The following is a 17,998-nucleotide window of genomic DNA, read 5'->3' on the forward strand; positions in this document are numbered from 1 at the left end:
CGGAGGAATTTTGTGGTGTCTGAGCCTATTCACCCTGGTTGGATCATCGGGCTGGGAATGTTTTGGGAGTCCCAACGCCACAGTGGGGTTCTTCCTGGCCGAACTCAAAGGTGGAAATTGATCCGCATTCAACCAATCATCCAAATCCATCTCTAACAATTCAACATCTGACTGAACTTGCTCTGACGATATGCCCTGAAAGCGAATATCTGTGTTTCTGCAGAATCTCGATCGAAAGTCACCCTGATTGGAGCCCAGTTGCTTATGATTCGAACTCCTAGAACTCTGAGGCGATAGCGTAAATGGGGGATAGGCAAGGGTTAACCTGCGATTCCCCATCAGACCTCGAAGAATTTGGTAGTGAACAACACAACAGGAACTAACTCTGAGAAATCAAGCTCAATTGCAACACGCAACCGAGACAAACATGCTTCAGCAAGTCGAGTCTCCTTTTCGTCGAAGATGACCCCCGGGATCGTCGCCGGGGATCGCCAGAGTTGAAGCGTCTGTTCCGCCTGTCTGCCATCCCGGTCTAATACCGTTGTAAAAAAAAATAATCGTCTAACCAGGCCCGACTAAGACTAGTATCGGACAGTGGCCAGTTGTGCCGCTGCTCTCGCCATGAGTAACGGGCCAGGAACAAGCTGAATGGCTGACATGTTGCACTACGAGCTTCAAATTTATGCGCAGGTCCATCACAGATGTCCAGAATTCAAGAAATTTAAGGAACAATTTCTTAAAGGAAAAGAAGGGCATGTACCGAAGGAGTGCATCCCTTGTGCGAAAAAAAAACAGCGGACAAAACGATGAAAGAAAATTTGACGATTTATCCAAAACATACAGATTAGAAGCCACAAATGAGACCCGTAAAGACCATCGGCCTGTTCGCTGGTTGGTTTCTAGGCTGATAAGCCCGGCTAGTGCTGGTTTGTTGTAAGAGGAAAACACTGTTGGCTGACTGATAAGCCCTAGCTGAAACCAACAAGCAAACAAGCTGCATGTAGGAGTACTAAAGATTAGAAGCTTATGAAATATCACACAATCTGACAAGGGACATGAACTTCAAAATTATTTTCAAAGCGACAAGAAAAACAGATGACAGTCACAGTGTAGATTCCAAATCTCAGATGCTTAACTGGCATAGGCCAAAAAGCCTGCCAGTGGCATCATGGGTAGCAACTCTTAAAGGATTAACCATAAAGACCACATAAATCACAGTGGAAACTATCTGACAGTGGCACCATGGATATTGGTCTTCTTTAGAACGAAACCTGAAATGCTGCCTAAATTAAATAGTAGATTCAGATAACCAGATAACATAACACAAAATGCCTTCAACAGTTTGTAGGTGAATTATCCCTGCAGTAAGACTCAAGCCATTTAGTAGCCCATGATGTCGATATCACTATCAAAGGGGTCAGGTAGAGCATTCACAGCCTCTATACTGAACCTCTTACGATGGACAACTTTCAGGCCCTCGAACACGACTTTGGCTTCCACAGAGGCCCTGTGGCATTGAATGAGATTTTGCTGTTCAGTAATCCATGTAGGGGTGTTGGACATGGCAGATTGAATCTTCATGATCTGCAGCACCTGTGCATTCGCAAGGAGAAAACACACAAATTCAAACATGTTTCGCTCCTCAACTTCGCCTATTAGGTTCTTAACTTTGCTTTCCAGCCTCACGGTCTTGAGATGGTTAACAATACATCCAATGGGTTCATTCTTCTGGTAGTAGCCGAAGTCAAATGTGTCAACCTGGCGTTCCCCGGGCTTGCCCTTTTACACAAAAATGAAGAATCAGAGGAAGTTCTTTGCAAAGTTTAGCTAATGAGTAAAGTACGATTCACCCCTAAACTAGTCGTTGAATTTGAAAGACCCCCTCGAACCTGAATAACGGACAACATACACAATTCAACTTTTAAGACCCAACAAAATATTCCCTTAACCATTTCAAAGTGGTTTTTTTGGTGGTTTTGCGGATGTGGCAGTGGGACCCACCTGTCAATTGGTCTCTTTCTTTTATATAAAAAACATAACCTTTTCATATGAAGTCATATGAATACAAACTTCATACCAAAGTTGTAGATCTCGACACGATCTACAAATTTGTAGTTGATAAATTTTTTATTTAATATATTTTAGCGGCTCAAATATTCGTTTTACGTTACCAAATTTTTTTTTTAATTTGTCAAATGACCTCAAAATCTCAAATGTTGACATAGTCTATGCCAAAGTTGTAGTTTCAAGTAAGATCGACAATTTTGTAGTTGACAACTTTTTTATTTCAGATTGTTTAGAGGCCCAAATATTCATTTTAAGTTTTGTAACTTTGAAATTTAATTTATTTTTGAATTTTTCAAACGACCTCAGATGTTGACGTGGTCTACACCAAAGTTGTTCCTCTTAATATGTTCTACAACTTTGTAGTTGATAACATTTTTATTGGGGACATTTAGAGGCCCAAATATTTGTTTTAAATTCTCAGATTTGGAAATTCAATTTCTTTGATTTTTTTTAAACAATAAAAATATAGGCATCTAAACAATCACAAATAAAAAATTTGTCAAGTACAAAGTTATAAATGTTAAGAGCTACAACTTTGGTGTAGACCACGTCAACATCAGAGGTCGTTTGAAACATTAAAAAAAAAGGGCGTACCCAGTGCAGTCTATGCGGGGTCTGGGGAAGGATGTCAGTGGCAAGTCTTACCCTCGCCTGTGCAATGCGAGGAGACCGCGACTCGAACCCGGGACCTTCTGGTCATAGGCGTTAAGACTCTACCGCGTGCACCAGGCCCGCCCTTCAGGTCGTTTGAAACATTAAAAAAGAAAATTCAAAATTAGAGAACTTAAAATGAATACTTGGGTCTCAGATAAAAAATCTGTCAACTACAAAGTTGTAGATTTTACTGGAAACTACAACTTCGGTATAGACTATGTCAACATCTCAGGTCCTTTGAAAAATTCAAAAATCAAAATTTAAAATCCGGTAACTTAAACCGAATATTTGAGTCTCTAAAATCTATTAAATAAAACAAATTATCAACTAGATTGTGTCGATCTCTATAACTTTGATATAAAGTTTATATTCGGAAAAGTTGGACCAAAGACCTGTGGGCCCCACTGCCACGACAACTGAAGAAACAATTTTGAAATGTCGGCAAGGGGGATGTTATTTTGTCTGATTTTAAAAGCTAAGTTGTGTATGTTGTCCAGTATGGTAGTCCAAATTCAACAACTAGTTCAGTGGGTGAATCGCACTTTACTCTTACCTAATGGATAGTACACACACCGACAAAGCAATTGGCAATGGGTGGCAACCTCAAGCTGTAATTACCTGGATATGCAATGTCTCCAGGAAGGAAAAGCACTTGAGCAAGTTCATCACCGTCGCCATGTCCTTCTTGCTCGAGAATGTCATGCTTATAGCTAGAATCTTCACGCTATTGAAAGGAGCACGCAGTCCCTTGTTAACCTTCTGCTATGTACAAGTGAGCGATGCCTCATTTAGGCTCAGCTATCCAAGACGAAGAAGGAGAACGACAATGAATTGAAATAAGGTAACTACCTCCTCAACAGCAGGCTTGTCGATGCCGTGGAAGAAATTCCGGAAACCAACCACCAGATAGCCTAAAGCAGTAAGCTTTGGCGCGCCGATGATGGTGACCGACGCTCCCAGATGCACGTCGCCGAGCAGACACTCCAGGCGCGGGGCGTCCTCGACGGTGTGCTCCTCTCGGTGCTTGTAATGCCACACACCGAACAGCACGAGGCTGCGGCAAGAAGTGATGCGGATGCGGCGGGGGCCCTGGATGTGCCTGAAGATGACGTTACGCAGCGCGGGGCAGCCAGATAGCAGGCTCTGGAGTGCAGCCTCGGAGATGTGGGTGCGAGAAAGGGAGAGGTCCGTGAGACGGGATGCGGAGGCGGAGGCGGAGGCGGCGGCGGTCCCGGCATCGGAGAAGCGACACTCGCCGAGGGCGAGGGTCTCGAGCGTGGCGGAGGTGAGGAGTGGGTCGGCGAGCGCGCGGTGGCACCACTCGGGCGGGCAGATGAGCGAGACCTCGCGGGCGCGGTGGTCACCGGCCGTGAGGCTGCGAAACCAGGCCTCCGCGGCGGGGACGCGGGCGCGGAGGGTGGTGCGGGCGAGGCGGAAGCGCGCGACAGGGCCCGGAAATACTAGAGAAAAACTACAACATTACCATTATCAACACAGGAGCAGACATAATTTCAGTATATGTCATTACGACCATATGAGCTAATAATATATATCGAGTGTATGTCATTACGACCATATTAATAAGCATATCAGAGAGAGTCATAAAAAGTCATGCATCAACGCAACTCAAGTTCATTAGCTCATAATAGAACACTATTCAATAATTTTTAAGTTTTCAACTACAACTCAATCGAGGACATAAAAAACCAACTCACCAAATAACTAGATCAAGATCACAACACCACATAAAACAGAAGGATTGCAATATTATAGGTTAGGCATAAAGAATAACACAAAATATCAGGATAGAGGATGATTTTTTTTTACACAATTTGGAAGTTTGTGTAAGATATAACCATACCCGTATCCACCTATCCGATGGGTATGACATTCTATCCACTATGAAACCAACAGATTTAGAAATTAATTCATCCATACTCTAATGGGATAAAAATTCCATTAGATTTCGATACCCATTTGCCGTCTCCTTAGACGGCTTCGTTTCTGATTGCTGCATAGCCGCTGTGTATGGACAACTGTTGCTGCTAACATGAACAGAGCCGTAGGTAGGGTACACAAAGAGCATATGCACGAGACGTAGTTACGCAGACGTCACCGTATTGAAAAATAAAGCACAGCAGCACGCCGAGGTTTGGTATGGTAGCAATTAGCAAAAGACCAGATTTTCACTGGCTTGTTAACACAGCTAAGCAGTATAACGTAAATGATTGATTCAGAGAGATCAATGAGACGATGCCTACTGATGCCATATGTACAAAACCACATGGTGCGCGCGGTCCATTCCCTTCACCAGTCACTCCGAAAGCGAGAGCTCATCGATAAGCTAACCTATCCACCTGAATAGCTGATCGTCCTGCCACGCGGTCTCGAGCGACAACATCCGGCAGCATCGCGCGTGATCGCATCTCGCAGTGGTGTCAGGCCACCAGCAGTACATCCCTGAAGTTCTTCCCCAATAACCGCTGTTGTGCGGTTGTGCGCCCTATTCGTCCTCTGCACCAGCAGGTGCATATACGACCGCTGTTCTGCTGGGTGCATAGACCGAGAAAGAACACGGCCTGTTGTCATGCGGCCAGTCCTGTAATAAACATCAGAAAATGGGTCGTTATCTTAGATGATGTAGGGGGGCAATAAAATAAGAGAAGCAGACTGTGTGCCGCAATACTCAGAACCAGGACTTACAGCAGTGAAGTACTCAGCATCATGATCAAGCCGACTAAATCCACCGAAAAGGCCATCGTCAGAATCTAACACGATCTGACAAGGAAAAAAGAGAAAAGCCATCAGCATCCAGCACAACACATTTGTGTCCCCAAATGGGCTGATTTGAGTACATTTTGGAAACAAATTTCAGTATTACAGAGTTCGATGAAGAAGTCGATAGAAGTTCATAATTTAGTGAAGATAAAAATAAATTATAGGAGTGCTAAACTGCTACATGACTACAGACCACATAATCTCCAGCAACAGATTTATCCATGATGGAAAAATATTGTTAGAACCCCAACAGTGATGAAAGGTTGGATAACGAAAATACAGATGAATGCAAAAGAGTTGCATACCTTGTACTTCCCAGGCTTGAAACAACCAACACGATAGTCAAAATAGCTATTGCTCCAGTGGAAGTTGAACACAAAGACCAAATCTCCTCTCTCGAAGATGATCACCTTATCCTCCTCATGTTTCCGTGATACATATGAGTGATCAGATGTCATGAACTGAAATAATATTGCACATTTCATCAGTAAAATGCACCAATCACCCTCCTACAGAGAGAAATTCCATATCCTCCTCTCCAGCAGTTTTCCTCAATTTATTAATTTGTTTTAGACTCCCTACTAATATAAAAAAAATAACGAGATAGAAATTCTAACAGCGAGCCTACCCCAACTTGCGTGGGACTAGATGCTTTGTTGGTGTTGTTGTATAGAAATTTAGTGGTAACTGGTAAGTTATTGTGCAACAGAGATAAACCAGTGACATACTTCATATTTTCCCTCAAGGTGTTGCATTGCCTGATCAAACTCTTGCATACCACGATATCTAAGATAATCTGCATCTCCCTGGAAAAAAAGATGGATTAAAATTGTATTCAACAACAATGATAACATATGGTAGTATTAGCTTATATAGAACATTATTGATCTTTCCCCAGCAAGATTTACCAAGAAATATGTGGCCAATCCAGATATGTTGAAAGAATATAGTAGCATAGTTAAACTTACAAGGTCAAATCTACGACGGCATTTATCAAAGCTACAGTTATTCCCAGGAATGACAGAGCCATTTGGAAGACTTTGAGGACCTCTTGGAAAATCTATCCATTCTGCCACGTAAAATGAAACTAGTCATAACTTCCTCCTCTGATGAAGTAGGCTACATGCCAGACAAAGAAGAAATACATTATAACTCGTAACTATGCAACATGCAATAAAATTGAAAAGACTAACCGGGATGCCCAAACTCATTTCCCATGAAATTCAGATAGCCTTCACCTCCTAAACCCATTGTGACAAGCCTAATCATTTTATGTAATGCTACCCCACGATCGATTTGAGGTGTTGAAGGCCTGTCCAGAGCCATGAAATCATACATATCCTGCAGGAAAAGAAGTCGAGATGTTCATGTCATTCTGTTCTATTGTGAACCAGCAGTTTACAGCACAATGCTACACTTCTGCATGTACTGAGTATCAACAATATGTGATGATATTTAAGTGGAAGTGTGCTTTTCTAGGAGAAACCAAAAAGCATAAAAAAAATTATCTTCAATGCGCAACCATAGAAAGCCCTTCAATACTCTGGGTAACTAAAGATAAAACATACAAGGACACATTAATGAATAAACAAATGCAAGATGGAACACCTAAATGTCCTTTGGTCAAGAAGCCATCAAATAACACAGATCATAGTTCTAAATAGCGGGATTTAGCGTTTGGGAAGCTCCGCCGCTAAGCTATGTCACTTTTGGCGCTAAATGGAGTTTGCCGCTAATAGCGGCTAAAAGCGCGCTAAAGAGCGCTAAAACGGAGGCATCATAGCGCCGCTATCAAGCCAAACTCAGCATGGGCTTTTACACCATCCGGCCCAAATCACACACCAGCCCAAAACCAGTCAATACACTGTGTTGGAGTCACGACGTGAGGTTTTCTTCAGACGACAGTGGCGGCGGCGGTCCCAGCACGAGTAGTTGCTTCGACCGGCGGCGGCGGTCCCGATGCGAGGATTTGCTTCGACTGTCCGCTGCTGCTGTTGCTTCTACCGGCAACTTCCTTCTTCCTTTCCCGCTTTAACACTTCACTAATTTGCTTCGATCAGCAACACATTAACGCTGTGAATGCCTGGATTTACTTAGGTCCAGTTTGGCAACTTAGGATTTTTTTTGTACTGCGCTACTACTGTTGGTATTTAGCCTCAGCTATCACTTTGTTCTGCACATGTCTTCATCTTCTTATGTTTATTATGTGCAAAATTACCTGATGTTTGACATATTTTTTGCTCAGCCGCTAAATGGCTTAGCCCACTATGGCCTTTCTTAGCCTTTGGGAGAGGCAGCCGCTAAGGGGCTTAGCCCGCTATTTAAAACATTGACACAGATAGATCTTATGTGTTTCTCCTGATAATATTAGTTTAGCTATGTCCTTTAAATAGGAGGGAGCATAGCGCCTCGACCAGTAGACCTACAAGATCTATGCTCAAGGGACTCCTAGATATTTCAGAAGCAGTTACAAAAATCAGATCCAGTTGCCAAAAACTGCAACCAGATTGATTTTAATTGGGTAAAACAAATTTCTGGTTTCTCCTCAGCTATCAGCATAAACCAATCTGATAGTTTTGATTGAAGCTGCCAATTTACAGAGTTATCATAGGTGAGTTGGACTCATCCTTGCCCTGTTTTCTGTAATGACTTTCTTAGCAAAATATTTGATAGATGATTCATTAGTCAGTTAAGTTTTACTGACTGAAAAGTATTTGCAAGAAGATGTGTGTGTTCAACTGATTAGCAAATCACCATACACACTGCTCTTAGCAATCATTGCATTAGTATCAAGTAACGTGCTCAGTTTGCCCATGCGGCTAATGACTAGTGAACAAACAAATCACTATCCCAAGAAAGACAAGCGATCTGATAGAAAACCATAAGAGTAACAGCTAGTACCTTATCCATCAACCAGAATGCAATTGTCTTGTCACCAACTAGAGCTTGATCATGACTTTCACAATAAGTGACACACTTTTCTAGCCACCTTCTATTTGTTAAGGTGTGCACGATATCACCCATTTCCCAATATTCATCACTTTGCCTGTGGTAATAGAGAATGTTTAAATTTGATCATATCATATGTTTATTTGGAACTACCCAGAATATGTATGAGGTACTAACATTCCAGCTCAAAGTAGGAAATATGTACATGAAGGACACATATTTTACTTGTCACATAAAATACTGGCATGGTCCCAATACACCTTTGACCATTGCATGCTCTGACTGTCGTTATATCTAAAACTAAAAAATATTATAGACATAATGATAAGGAAGTACTAGCTTTGCCATTTGATGATAATTCTACTAATATCTTTTCCCTGCGACAAACCTAAAGCATTTTTTTAGATATTTGGGGCAAAAAGATTAAACAACGACTACATGTGTTTTGGGACGATAAAAGAGAATGAAGGTACTATGTTATTGACACTTCTCATATTGAACCTGATACCACAAATATCATCTAAAGAATAACATAAATGTAGACTTGAATCAATTAAGAACTCAAATATACCATTTTGCATATGTAACCACTAATATTAGACCACTTACTTCAGAAGTTCAATCCATTTGTCTGGGACAGCCATATGAAGGCGATAATCAAAACCAACACCACCATCTTGGACAGGAATACAAAACGTAGGCATTCCGCTGACCTGAACATAATTAGATAAGTTGAACAATGAATGCTGAAGATCTGGCTGAACCTCCTATTTGCATGCGACTGTCATGTTGATGTTCAAAAGCCATATTTTTAGAATCTTAAACCCACAGAAGTTTAATAATACCGGTATAGGCCCAGGCATGTGTACAGTTGGAGTCCATAACTACTTTGCATGTATGTTAAACCTTGTTCCTTTTGCAAAATCTACCATCGTAATAGCATTCCAGGTCAACATTCTCAAGATATTTATGAGGATGACCTTTTCTTTTCACCACCACTACCAACAACAACAACAAAGCCTTTAAGTCCCAAACAAGTTGGGGTAGACTAGAGTTGAAACCCAGCAGAACCCATCAAAGTTCAGGCACGTGAATAGCTGTTTTCCAAGCACTCCTATCTAAGGCTAAGTCTTTGGGTATATTCCATCCTTTCCGGTCTCCTATTATTGCCTCTACCCAAGTTAACTTCGGTCTTCCTCTGCCTCTCTTCACGTTACTATCCTGGTTTAAGATTCGACTACGCACCGGTGCCTCTAGAGGTCTCCGTTGGACATGTCCAAACCATCTCAACCGGTGTTGGACAAGCTTTTCTTCAATTGGTGCTACCCCTAATCTATCACGTATATCATCGTTCCGAACTCGATCCCTTCTTGTATGACCGCAAATCTACCGCAACATACGCATTTCCGCGACACTTATCTGTTGAACATGTCGTCTTTTTGTAGGCCAACATTCTGCACCATACAACATAGCAGGTCTAATCGTCGTCCTATAAAACTTGCCTTTTAGCTTTTGTGGTACCCTTTTGTCACATAGGACACCAGATGCTTGGCGCCACTTCATCCACTCTGCTTTGATTCTATGGCTAACATCTTCATCAATATCCCCGTCTCTCTGTAGCATTGATCCTAAATATCGAAAGGTATCCTTCCTAAGCACTACTTGACCTTCCAAACTAATATCTTCCACCTCCCGACTAGTAGTGCCAAAGTCACATCTCATATACTTAGTTTTAGTTCTACTGAGTCTAAAACCTTTGGACTCCAAAGTCTCCCGCCATAACTTCAGTTTCTGATTCACTCATGTCCGGCTTTCATCAACTAGCACTACATCGTTCGCGGAAAGCATACACCAAGGTATGTCCCCTTGTATGTCCCGTGTGACCTCATCCATCACTAAGGCAAACAGATAAGGGCTCAAAGCTGACCCTTGATATAGTTCTATCCTAATCGGGAAGTTATCCATGTCTCCATCACTTGTTCGAACACTAGTCACAACATTGTTGTACATGTCCTTAATAAGCCCGACGTACTTCGTTGGGACTTTATGTTTGTCCAAAGCCCACCACATAACATTCCTTTGTATTTTATCATAAGCCTTCTCCAAGTCAATAAAAACCATGTGTAGGTCCTTCTTTATCTCCCTATACCGCTCCATAACTTGTCTTATTAAGAAAATGGCTTCCATGGTTGACCTTCTGGGCATGAAACCAAATTGGTTCATAGAGACCCGCGTTTTTACTCTCAAGCGATTCTCGATAACTCTCTCCCATAGCTTCATAGTATGGCTCATCAACTTAATTCCCCGATAATTGGTACAACTTTGAATATTCCCTTTATTCTTGTAGATCGGTACCAATATACTTCTCCAGCATTCGTCAGGCATCTTGTTTGATCGAAAAATATGGTTGAACAGCTTCGTTAGCCATACTATAGCTATGTCCCCGAGGCATCTCCACACCTCGATTGGAATACCATCCGGTCCCATCGTCTTACTTCCTTTCATCCTTTTCAACGCCTCTCTGACCTCAGATTCTTGGATTTTCCACAGAAAGCGCCTATTGGTGCCATCAAAAGAGTCATCCAACTGAAAGGTTGTGTCCATATTCTCACTATTGAACAATTTGTCAAAATACTCTTGCCATCGATGTCGGATCTCATCCTCCTTCACCAAGAGATGCCCCCTTTCATCCTTAATGCACTTAACTTGGTTGAAGTCCCTTGTCTTTCTCTCACAAACCCTAGTCATCCTATAAATGTCCTTCTCTCCTTCCTTCGTACTCAAATGTTGGTAAAGATCCTCGTACGCTCTACTCTTTGCCACAATTACAGCTCGCTTTGCAGTCTTCTTTGTCACCTTGTATTTCTCTATGTTGTCCACACTCCTGTCATGGTACAAACGTCTATAACATTCTTTCTTTGCCTTAATAGCCCTTTGGACTTCCTTGTTCCACCACATATCTTTAGCCCCGCCTCCTATTCCTTTGGTTACTCCACACACCTCTGAGGCCACCTTCCGAATGTTGGTTGCCATCTTCTCCCACATGTTTGTCCTCTTCTTCCTTCCAAGAGCCCTCTTTGATAACCCTTTCCCTGAATACCTCTGACGTCTCCTCTTTTAGTTTCCACCACTTTGTTCTTTCAATCTATAGCTTGTTTATCTCTACGGGCACGCACTTGAAAACGAAAGTCTACCACCAAAAGCTTATGTTAAGAAACAACACACTCCCCTGGTATCACCTTGCAACCCAAGCATGCTAGTTTGTCCTTTCTTCTTGCGAGGACAAAGTCAATCTGGTTAGAGTGTTGTCCGTTACTGAAGGTCACTAGATGAGATTCTCTCTTTCTAAAGAAAGTGTTGGCTATCATCAGGTCAAAAGCTACCACGAAGTCCAGAACTTCCTCCCCCTCCTGATTCCTACTACCATACCCAAAACCTTCATGAACTGTCTCGAAACCTGTGCTTGTAGTACCTAAATGCCCATTAAGATCTCCTCCTATAAAAAACTTCTCACTACAAGGTACAGCTCTAATCAGGCCATCTAAGTCTTCCTAGAACTGTCTCTTAGCACTCTCGTCAAGGCCTACTTAGGGGGCATACGCACTAATTACGTTCAAGACCATATCACCAACGACAAGCTTAACTAAGATAATCCTATCTCCTTGCCTTCTCACTCCCATCACACCATTCTTGAGGCTCTTATCAATCAAAACTCCTACTCCATTTCTATTCGCGACTGTCCCTGTGTACCAAAGCTTGAAACATGTATTGTCCACCTCCTTCGCCTTCTGACCCTTCCATTTAGTCTCTTGAACGCATATATATTTACACACCTCCTAGTCGCGGTATCAACTAATTCTCTTAACTTACTTGTAAGCGACTCTACATTCCAACTACCTAAACGGATCCTAGTTGGTTCGACTAGCTTCCTTACCCTTCGCACCCGTCGACTCAGATGTGAAGACCCTTGTTCATTTTTTACTACACCCGGACGTCGATGTAGCGCGCCACTAAGGAAGCGACGACCCGATCCTTGTTCACTTGACACCATGCCCAGATCGCGACACGGCGCGTCACCAAGGGGGTGCCGACCCGGCCCTTGCCCATTTAACACCATACCCGGGTTCCGATATGGCGCGTCGCTAAGAGGATTACGCCCCAACGGTTTTCTTTCGGGTTTCATGACCTTTTCTTTTCACCAATAATATCAAATCAATTGACACTTGCATATTATGTTAAAGAACTAAATGCAATCTGAGAACATGCGTGCAAGGTAAATAGGAATATAGACTTCCTTCCCAAAATGAATAATACTAACCTAGTCCCTCAGGGGGGGACAAAAGCACCAACTAAATTAATTGCTTTGAGAAGAGTATTTACAAAAGAAAAACACCAAAATATCGTTAGCACTTACATCTTCACCAATGGAAACAGCTTCTGGATAAAGCCCATGAATAAGATCGTTTACCAGCATTAGGTAAACTACTGCATCAACATCAGTGGCAAATCCAAAATACTCACCATAGTTCCCAGTGAATGCCACCTACAGTAAATAACAGCAATTTTAGAAAAGTCAAATATCTCTTTCATCATGTATAACTAAGGTAAGCTATCTTGGACTTGGTAGTTGGCCTAGGAGACGTGATACATGTAATTATGCAGAGCAATTATTTCAGAAAACGGACAGCACAATGCAACCACCGGAGAACTGTGAAATCAAACTACCAGAATCATCTGGTAAACTTACTTGTAATCCATGGTGAGTATACATCATGGAGGTCACCCCATCAAATCGAAACCCATCAAACTTATATTCTTCAAGCCACCATCTTGCATTTGACAGCAGATATCTCAAAACCTGCACAAAACATAATGTTGCGTATGTATGTATGTATGTATGGAAAGATAAATAGGAACTATTAGCTAATACATTGTGCACATTACATACTTCCCAACTCCCATAATTGAATAGGCGAGAATCCCACATCCAATGATGGCCCCGTGGACCACCATGGAAGTAATGTGTATCAGTGCCATCGAAACCATTCAAACCGTCCAAGGTATTATTTGATGCATGACTGCAGGATACACAGAAATATTGGTAAATCTATGCAATTCAAAAGGACAAACCAATTGAGACATGGAGTATGTTGAGTTATCGTCTTATTGAGAATACAAAGGCCAGAATACAAATTTCAACTGGCTAAAGCAGGTGGATTTCTTAAAGCCCATTTGAGTGCCTGTACAACTCTTCCGTAAAGATATTGGCAAGTGTCTACGTTGTGTTCCTTCTTTACGTCCCTTACAAGAAATATACCAAGTATGGATTAAGCTCAGTAACTATGCGAACATGTGTAAATGGAATGAGGATGATAAGTGGCGCCTAGGACCATTTATCCATAAGAAACCAACTATACTTTCCCAACTCACAACTTCTATGTAGCAGTGTAGCATCACCTAGAAAATTTCCAGGTAAGTGAGTTTATTGCATCTGAGCTTCTCTGTCCATATCCACACCATCTGTGTGACTATTTATAAAGCAAGGTTCCAAGAAGTATCTACTCATAGGTGTCAAATACATTTAACTTCCAACTGAGTTAATACATCTAACAAAGAAAAATCAATGGTGCAATTCTACTGCATGATAAAAATAGGGCCATCCAACGAGGCAACCTATAAAAATAGACCCAGTCTAGAATAACTGAACAGACATACCTATGAACAATATCCATGAGCACTAGCAAGCCAAGCTCATGCGCTTTGTCAATCAGAGATTTTAGGTCCTCTGGAGTCCCAAAACGGCTACTTGGTGCAAAAAAATTTGTAACATGGTACCTGAAAATGGAAGTATACAGTAATCATATAAAGTAAGAAAACTAAGGATTGTTGTATGGCCTACGAAAATAATGAAGTGGATCCAAATGTTTACGTTTGTACAAAGCATTTAGGATGCAAGAGTTCCGATGGATGAAAAAAAAACATAAACAACGAAGAGAAATGGATGTATCATCCATTGAAAGTGTGAATACCCAAAGCTTGCATAATAAGAGTGTTCCTGGATTGCCATTATCTGTACTGCATTGTATCCAAGCCTTTTAATTCTTGGCAGCACCTCATCTCTGAAGTTAGCATACGTATTTATCTTTGGTTCCTGTGTAACAGATCATCTAAAATACTCAGTTTATCTCAAGTATAGATGATCATAGTTTCTAGTACTGAAACTTCAATTACCCAACAGAATGGTACAAACCAATCACCCATAAGCCACCTTTATTTAAAATGGTCTTTCTTATCCTTACAAATAGTTTGCACAGCTTTCTATTCTGAAACTACTAACATGGCAATACTTATTACCACAAAGACAACATTCACATATAACTAAGTTCTCGAAACAACAAACCATGTTTTCCATTTATGTTAATATGGAATGTCTTTACGGAAAAAAGGAATTTGGAATCATGCAAGAAAATAGAAGAAGACCTGATATACACATATTATAATCTTTATGCAAATTAAGTTCCACATTAACCAATTTAAAGATGTACCAAAATCTGACTAGCTGCCACATGAATTCAATGTGTTTGAGAGAGTAGCTAAGTGAAGAACAAACAGAGAGCAGCTAAGTGAAGAACAAACAGCTTTTCTTCCTTTCTCTTTTGCAGAAGAAATATGAACAATTGGATGTTAAAAATATTACAGAAGTGGTATGGACTATAAGGGACTAAACAATAAACACAGCAATAAATAAATAAATTATAACTTATTGGCATACCGGGCTACTCATTCCAACATGTGATTCGTATATCCGCAGTGACTTTGGCCGCTTAGGTTGAGGGTGTTTGAATACATATTTCTCCTGCATTGTGCATGTAAAAAACCGTTAGTAAATGGTCAGAAAAAGTTTAAAACAGAGAAGCGAACCAAAAAAAGAGTAAGCAGGCATCTCTAAGAGGCTCAAGTGGAACAAAGACACACAGAATCCTTTCCACTAACAAGAAGACATATTGTATATGTCACTACCAAGATTCAAAATATTGTTCTGTATCCACATGCTATAAGAAAGAAGTTGAAAATAAAATGATACTAAGCAGTGGTAAGCATCAAAACCAATGCTATTAAAAATGCAAGACAAAAACTAGAGCATATACCTCTTCAGGTGGATCATAATATATACCATTGTATGGTATTTCACCTGGAGCCTGGACAGAAAACTTGATCCACGCAGGAATGGAATCCTTCACACCAGATGGTGTATCCAACCGTATCTAGAAACAATAGGAAGGAGAAAAAAACAAGTCCCTTTAGCAGACACAATCTGAAGAATGCTTTCGCTCCCAGACTAACCAATCAGAAAAATCTACCTTTACACGTGAGCCATGAGGAATAGCAGGGGAACCATCAGCATTATTAGGCAGGAAAATCTCCCAAACGCCATACTCATTCTAAAAGTGATAATTCCATATATCAGGATAAATAGAAAAAACAATACTTATGAAATGGAAATGTGTTTGTATGCAATGAAACCTCATCAGCTTATCTCACATTAAAATGTGCAAAAATGTTCTACAGATCATTAATAACACAACCACATCCATGCCACCTTGCATCAATTTTTGGATTTAGGATTAAATGATATGATGGTTGATTGATGGTTAAGCAGAAGTATAGAACCAAGGAATCAGTGCATTCATTGTACTGAATTTATACAATATTGTTAATCTGAGAACTTCAGGCTCAACTTGAAGGAATGTGTGAACAAGTCAAATAGACACAGTAGATGAAATATATCAACAATTACAAGGCAAACACGGAATATCGCAGAACTGTAGACATACTCTGGTCATAGCATCAGCATTTGGATTCCAGTTGTTGAAGTCACCTACTAATGCTGCAGACTGCAGTAAGATGTAAGAATCAGTTCTTAAATCTTAATGAGTTGATCAGCAAGATAAACTATCACTTTGAAGAGAATCACGATATTCGTGTGAACTATCTGTATAAGTCTTGTGCACAAGGTCTCAAGTGAACCATGAACATTATCAAGTGTTAAAAAGTTGATTGCCAAGACTTGCTGAGACATACGTATGCTCCAGGAGCCCATTCTCTGTAAGTGATACCTTCAGCGCTGGAAAAGGAAGGGGAAACAAGTAATAAATATTTGCTCATATGATGTCCGGTTTACTAAAAAGAGCATATTCATGTGGCTGTAAATTTACCTGCGGGTAAATCCAAGCTTTTCGTACCCGCGTGAAAATGCATCCAAACCACCTTCATGTTGATCAATAGCCGCACGCATTCTCTTGTATTCACTGTATCTGTTGAATCCACCAAGGCAAACCAAGCAAAAAATGACAAATTTGCACTTTTCCCAACAAAAGCAACAAATATTGGAGCTCAACTTGTCCAATTGTCGGCGCATCGGCAGAGTAAATTGCACACCCCGCTTACCAGTTACACATTCTTATCAGTTTAGTTGCTCTGTTTGAATAATGATAAGCAGCGATGAAAGTAATTTATATTGCATTATGAGTTTCAAATATAGAAGTTATGTTTTTCAGTCATTAATTCCAAACTGCTTTCTAATACAGCCACAAAACCATGATGAATGATCCCATTAAGAGGGGAGCGTGATTTCAGCAGCTTAGCTCAGGGTTAACAGCTTACCGGTAGTCAAGGTGGCCCCGAAACCCTTCCAGCATTGGGTCAATCTCATATATTCGCTGACCATCTCCTGGTGGGGAGATAACTCGTGGTTTCTCCTCCACGAGTGGTGCTTTGGCTTTGATGGCTGCCTCAACTTTGGAGCTTGCTTCAGCCGCTGCTGAGGTTGCTTTAGCTGCTGATGAGTATGCCTTCTCCTCCACAACCAGTTCTGCGTCAGGTATCTACATCAAAGAAATAGATAAGTTGTATATAGAACAGCAGAAATAACCAAAATGGTGTATTCCTTAGTGATCTTCTTGCTAGGTGTAGGTGGGATCACAAGCTAACATGTCAGTAGCCCAAGAACCAGCACGGTGTCCTAACCAACAATGCACGAGGCTTTGCACAATGCCTGATATGAGGAGCGCAAAAGCTGACCATCCCCCATAATTTGATTTCATCAGACATTTGGGCAAGCGTATCATCATGAAGGCACAGAAGGGAGACAATCGAACCTGTAGTTCTTCATGCTGCTCTGGAGTGTCCACGACAGGCTCCGCGGAGGAAAGCAAGTCATCACTGCCACCTCCAGGCACCAGCACCTTTCCAGGAGCACCAGCACAGCTCAGAACGGTACCTGCAATTTCCAAAGCCAGCTCCACTGATAAGAACTGAGAAAATAACACCACCAATTTCGTTCCAGGCTGCGACGATTGAGAAAGCAAAATAGGAAGAAAACGAGGAAACGCATTGGCTCAGACGTTGAAACGATCGCTGTAGCAACTGGTAACACTAACGCATATTGGCGCAACAAAATGCAGGTTCCAGGTTCAGGAACCGCGCTCGATCGCTTCCCACCGGTCAGAATGCAGCGCGTATGAGAATCAGAACCACTCAGGATCCAGGG

General features: G+C 41.4%; 2 protein-coding genes across 2 annotated transcripts; both read right to left on the reverse strand.

The window, feature by feature from the left end:
- Positions 1-1,086: 1,086 nt before the first annotated feature.
- Positions 1,087-5,132, reverse strand: LOC136495751 (uncharacterized). The gene is made up of 4 exons (XM_066491594.1): positions 5,071-5,132; positions 3,571-4,192; positions 3,340-3,480; positions 1,087-1,779 (listed from the first exon to the last, which is right to left on the reverse strand). The coding sequence occupies exons 1-4, from the start codon at positions 5,130-5,132 to the stop codon at positions 1,381-1,383; spliced, it is 1,224 nt and encodes a 407-aa protein (XP_066347691.1). The 3' UTR covers positions 1,087-1,380.
- Positions 4,810-17,298, reverse strand: LOC136497732 (1,4-alpha-glucan-branching enzyme 2, chloroplastic/amyloplastic-like). Its single transcript, XM_066493582.1, has 20 exons — positions 17,113-17,298; positions 16,665-16,763; positions 16,531-16,573; positions 16,284-16,343; positions 15,810-15,890; positions 15,597-15,713; positions 15,221-15,304; positions 14,478-14,599; positions 14,164-14,283; positions 13,397-13,526; positions 13,196-13,306; positions 12,863-12,991; positions 9,058-9,161; positions 8,401-8,545; positions 6,693-6,840; positions 6,468-6,568; positions 6,228-6,305; positions 5,805-5,960; positions 5,425-5,499; positions 4,810-5,320 (listed from the first exon to the last, which is right to left on the reverse strand). Exons 1-20 carry the CDS (start codon positions 17,145-17,147, stop codon positions 5,225-5,227), a joined length of 2,034 nt encoding a protein of 677 aa, XP_066349679.1. The 5' UTR covers positions 17,148-17,298; the 3' UTR covers positions 4,810-5,224.
- Between the last annotated feature and the right edge of the window lie 700 nt (positions 17,299-17,998).

The sequence above is a fragment of the Miscanthus floridulus genome, chromosome 12 (assembly GCF_019320115.1).
Source record: "Miscanthus floridulus cultivar M001 chromosome 12, ASM1932011v1, whole genome shotgun sequence".
NCBI classification, from domain to species: domain Eukaryota; kingdom Viridiplantae; phylum Streptophyta; class Magnoliopsida; order Poales; family Poaceae; genus Miscanthus; species Miscanthus floridulus.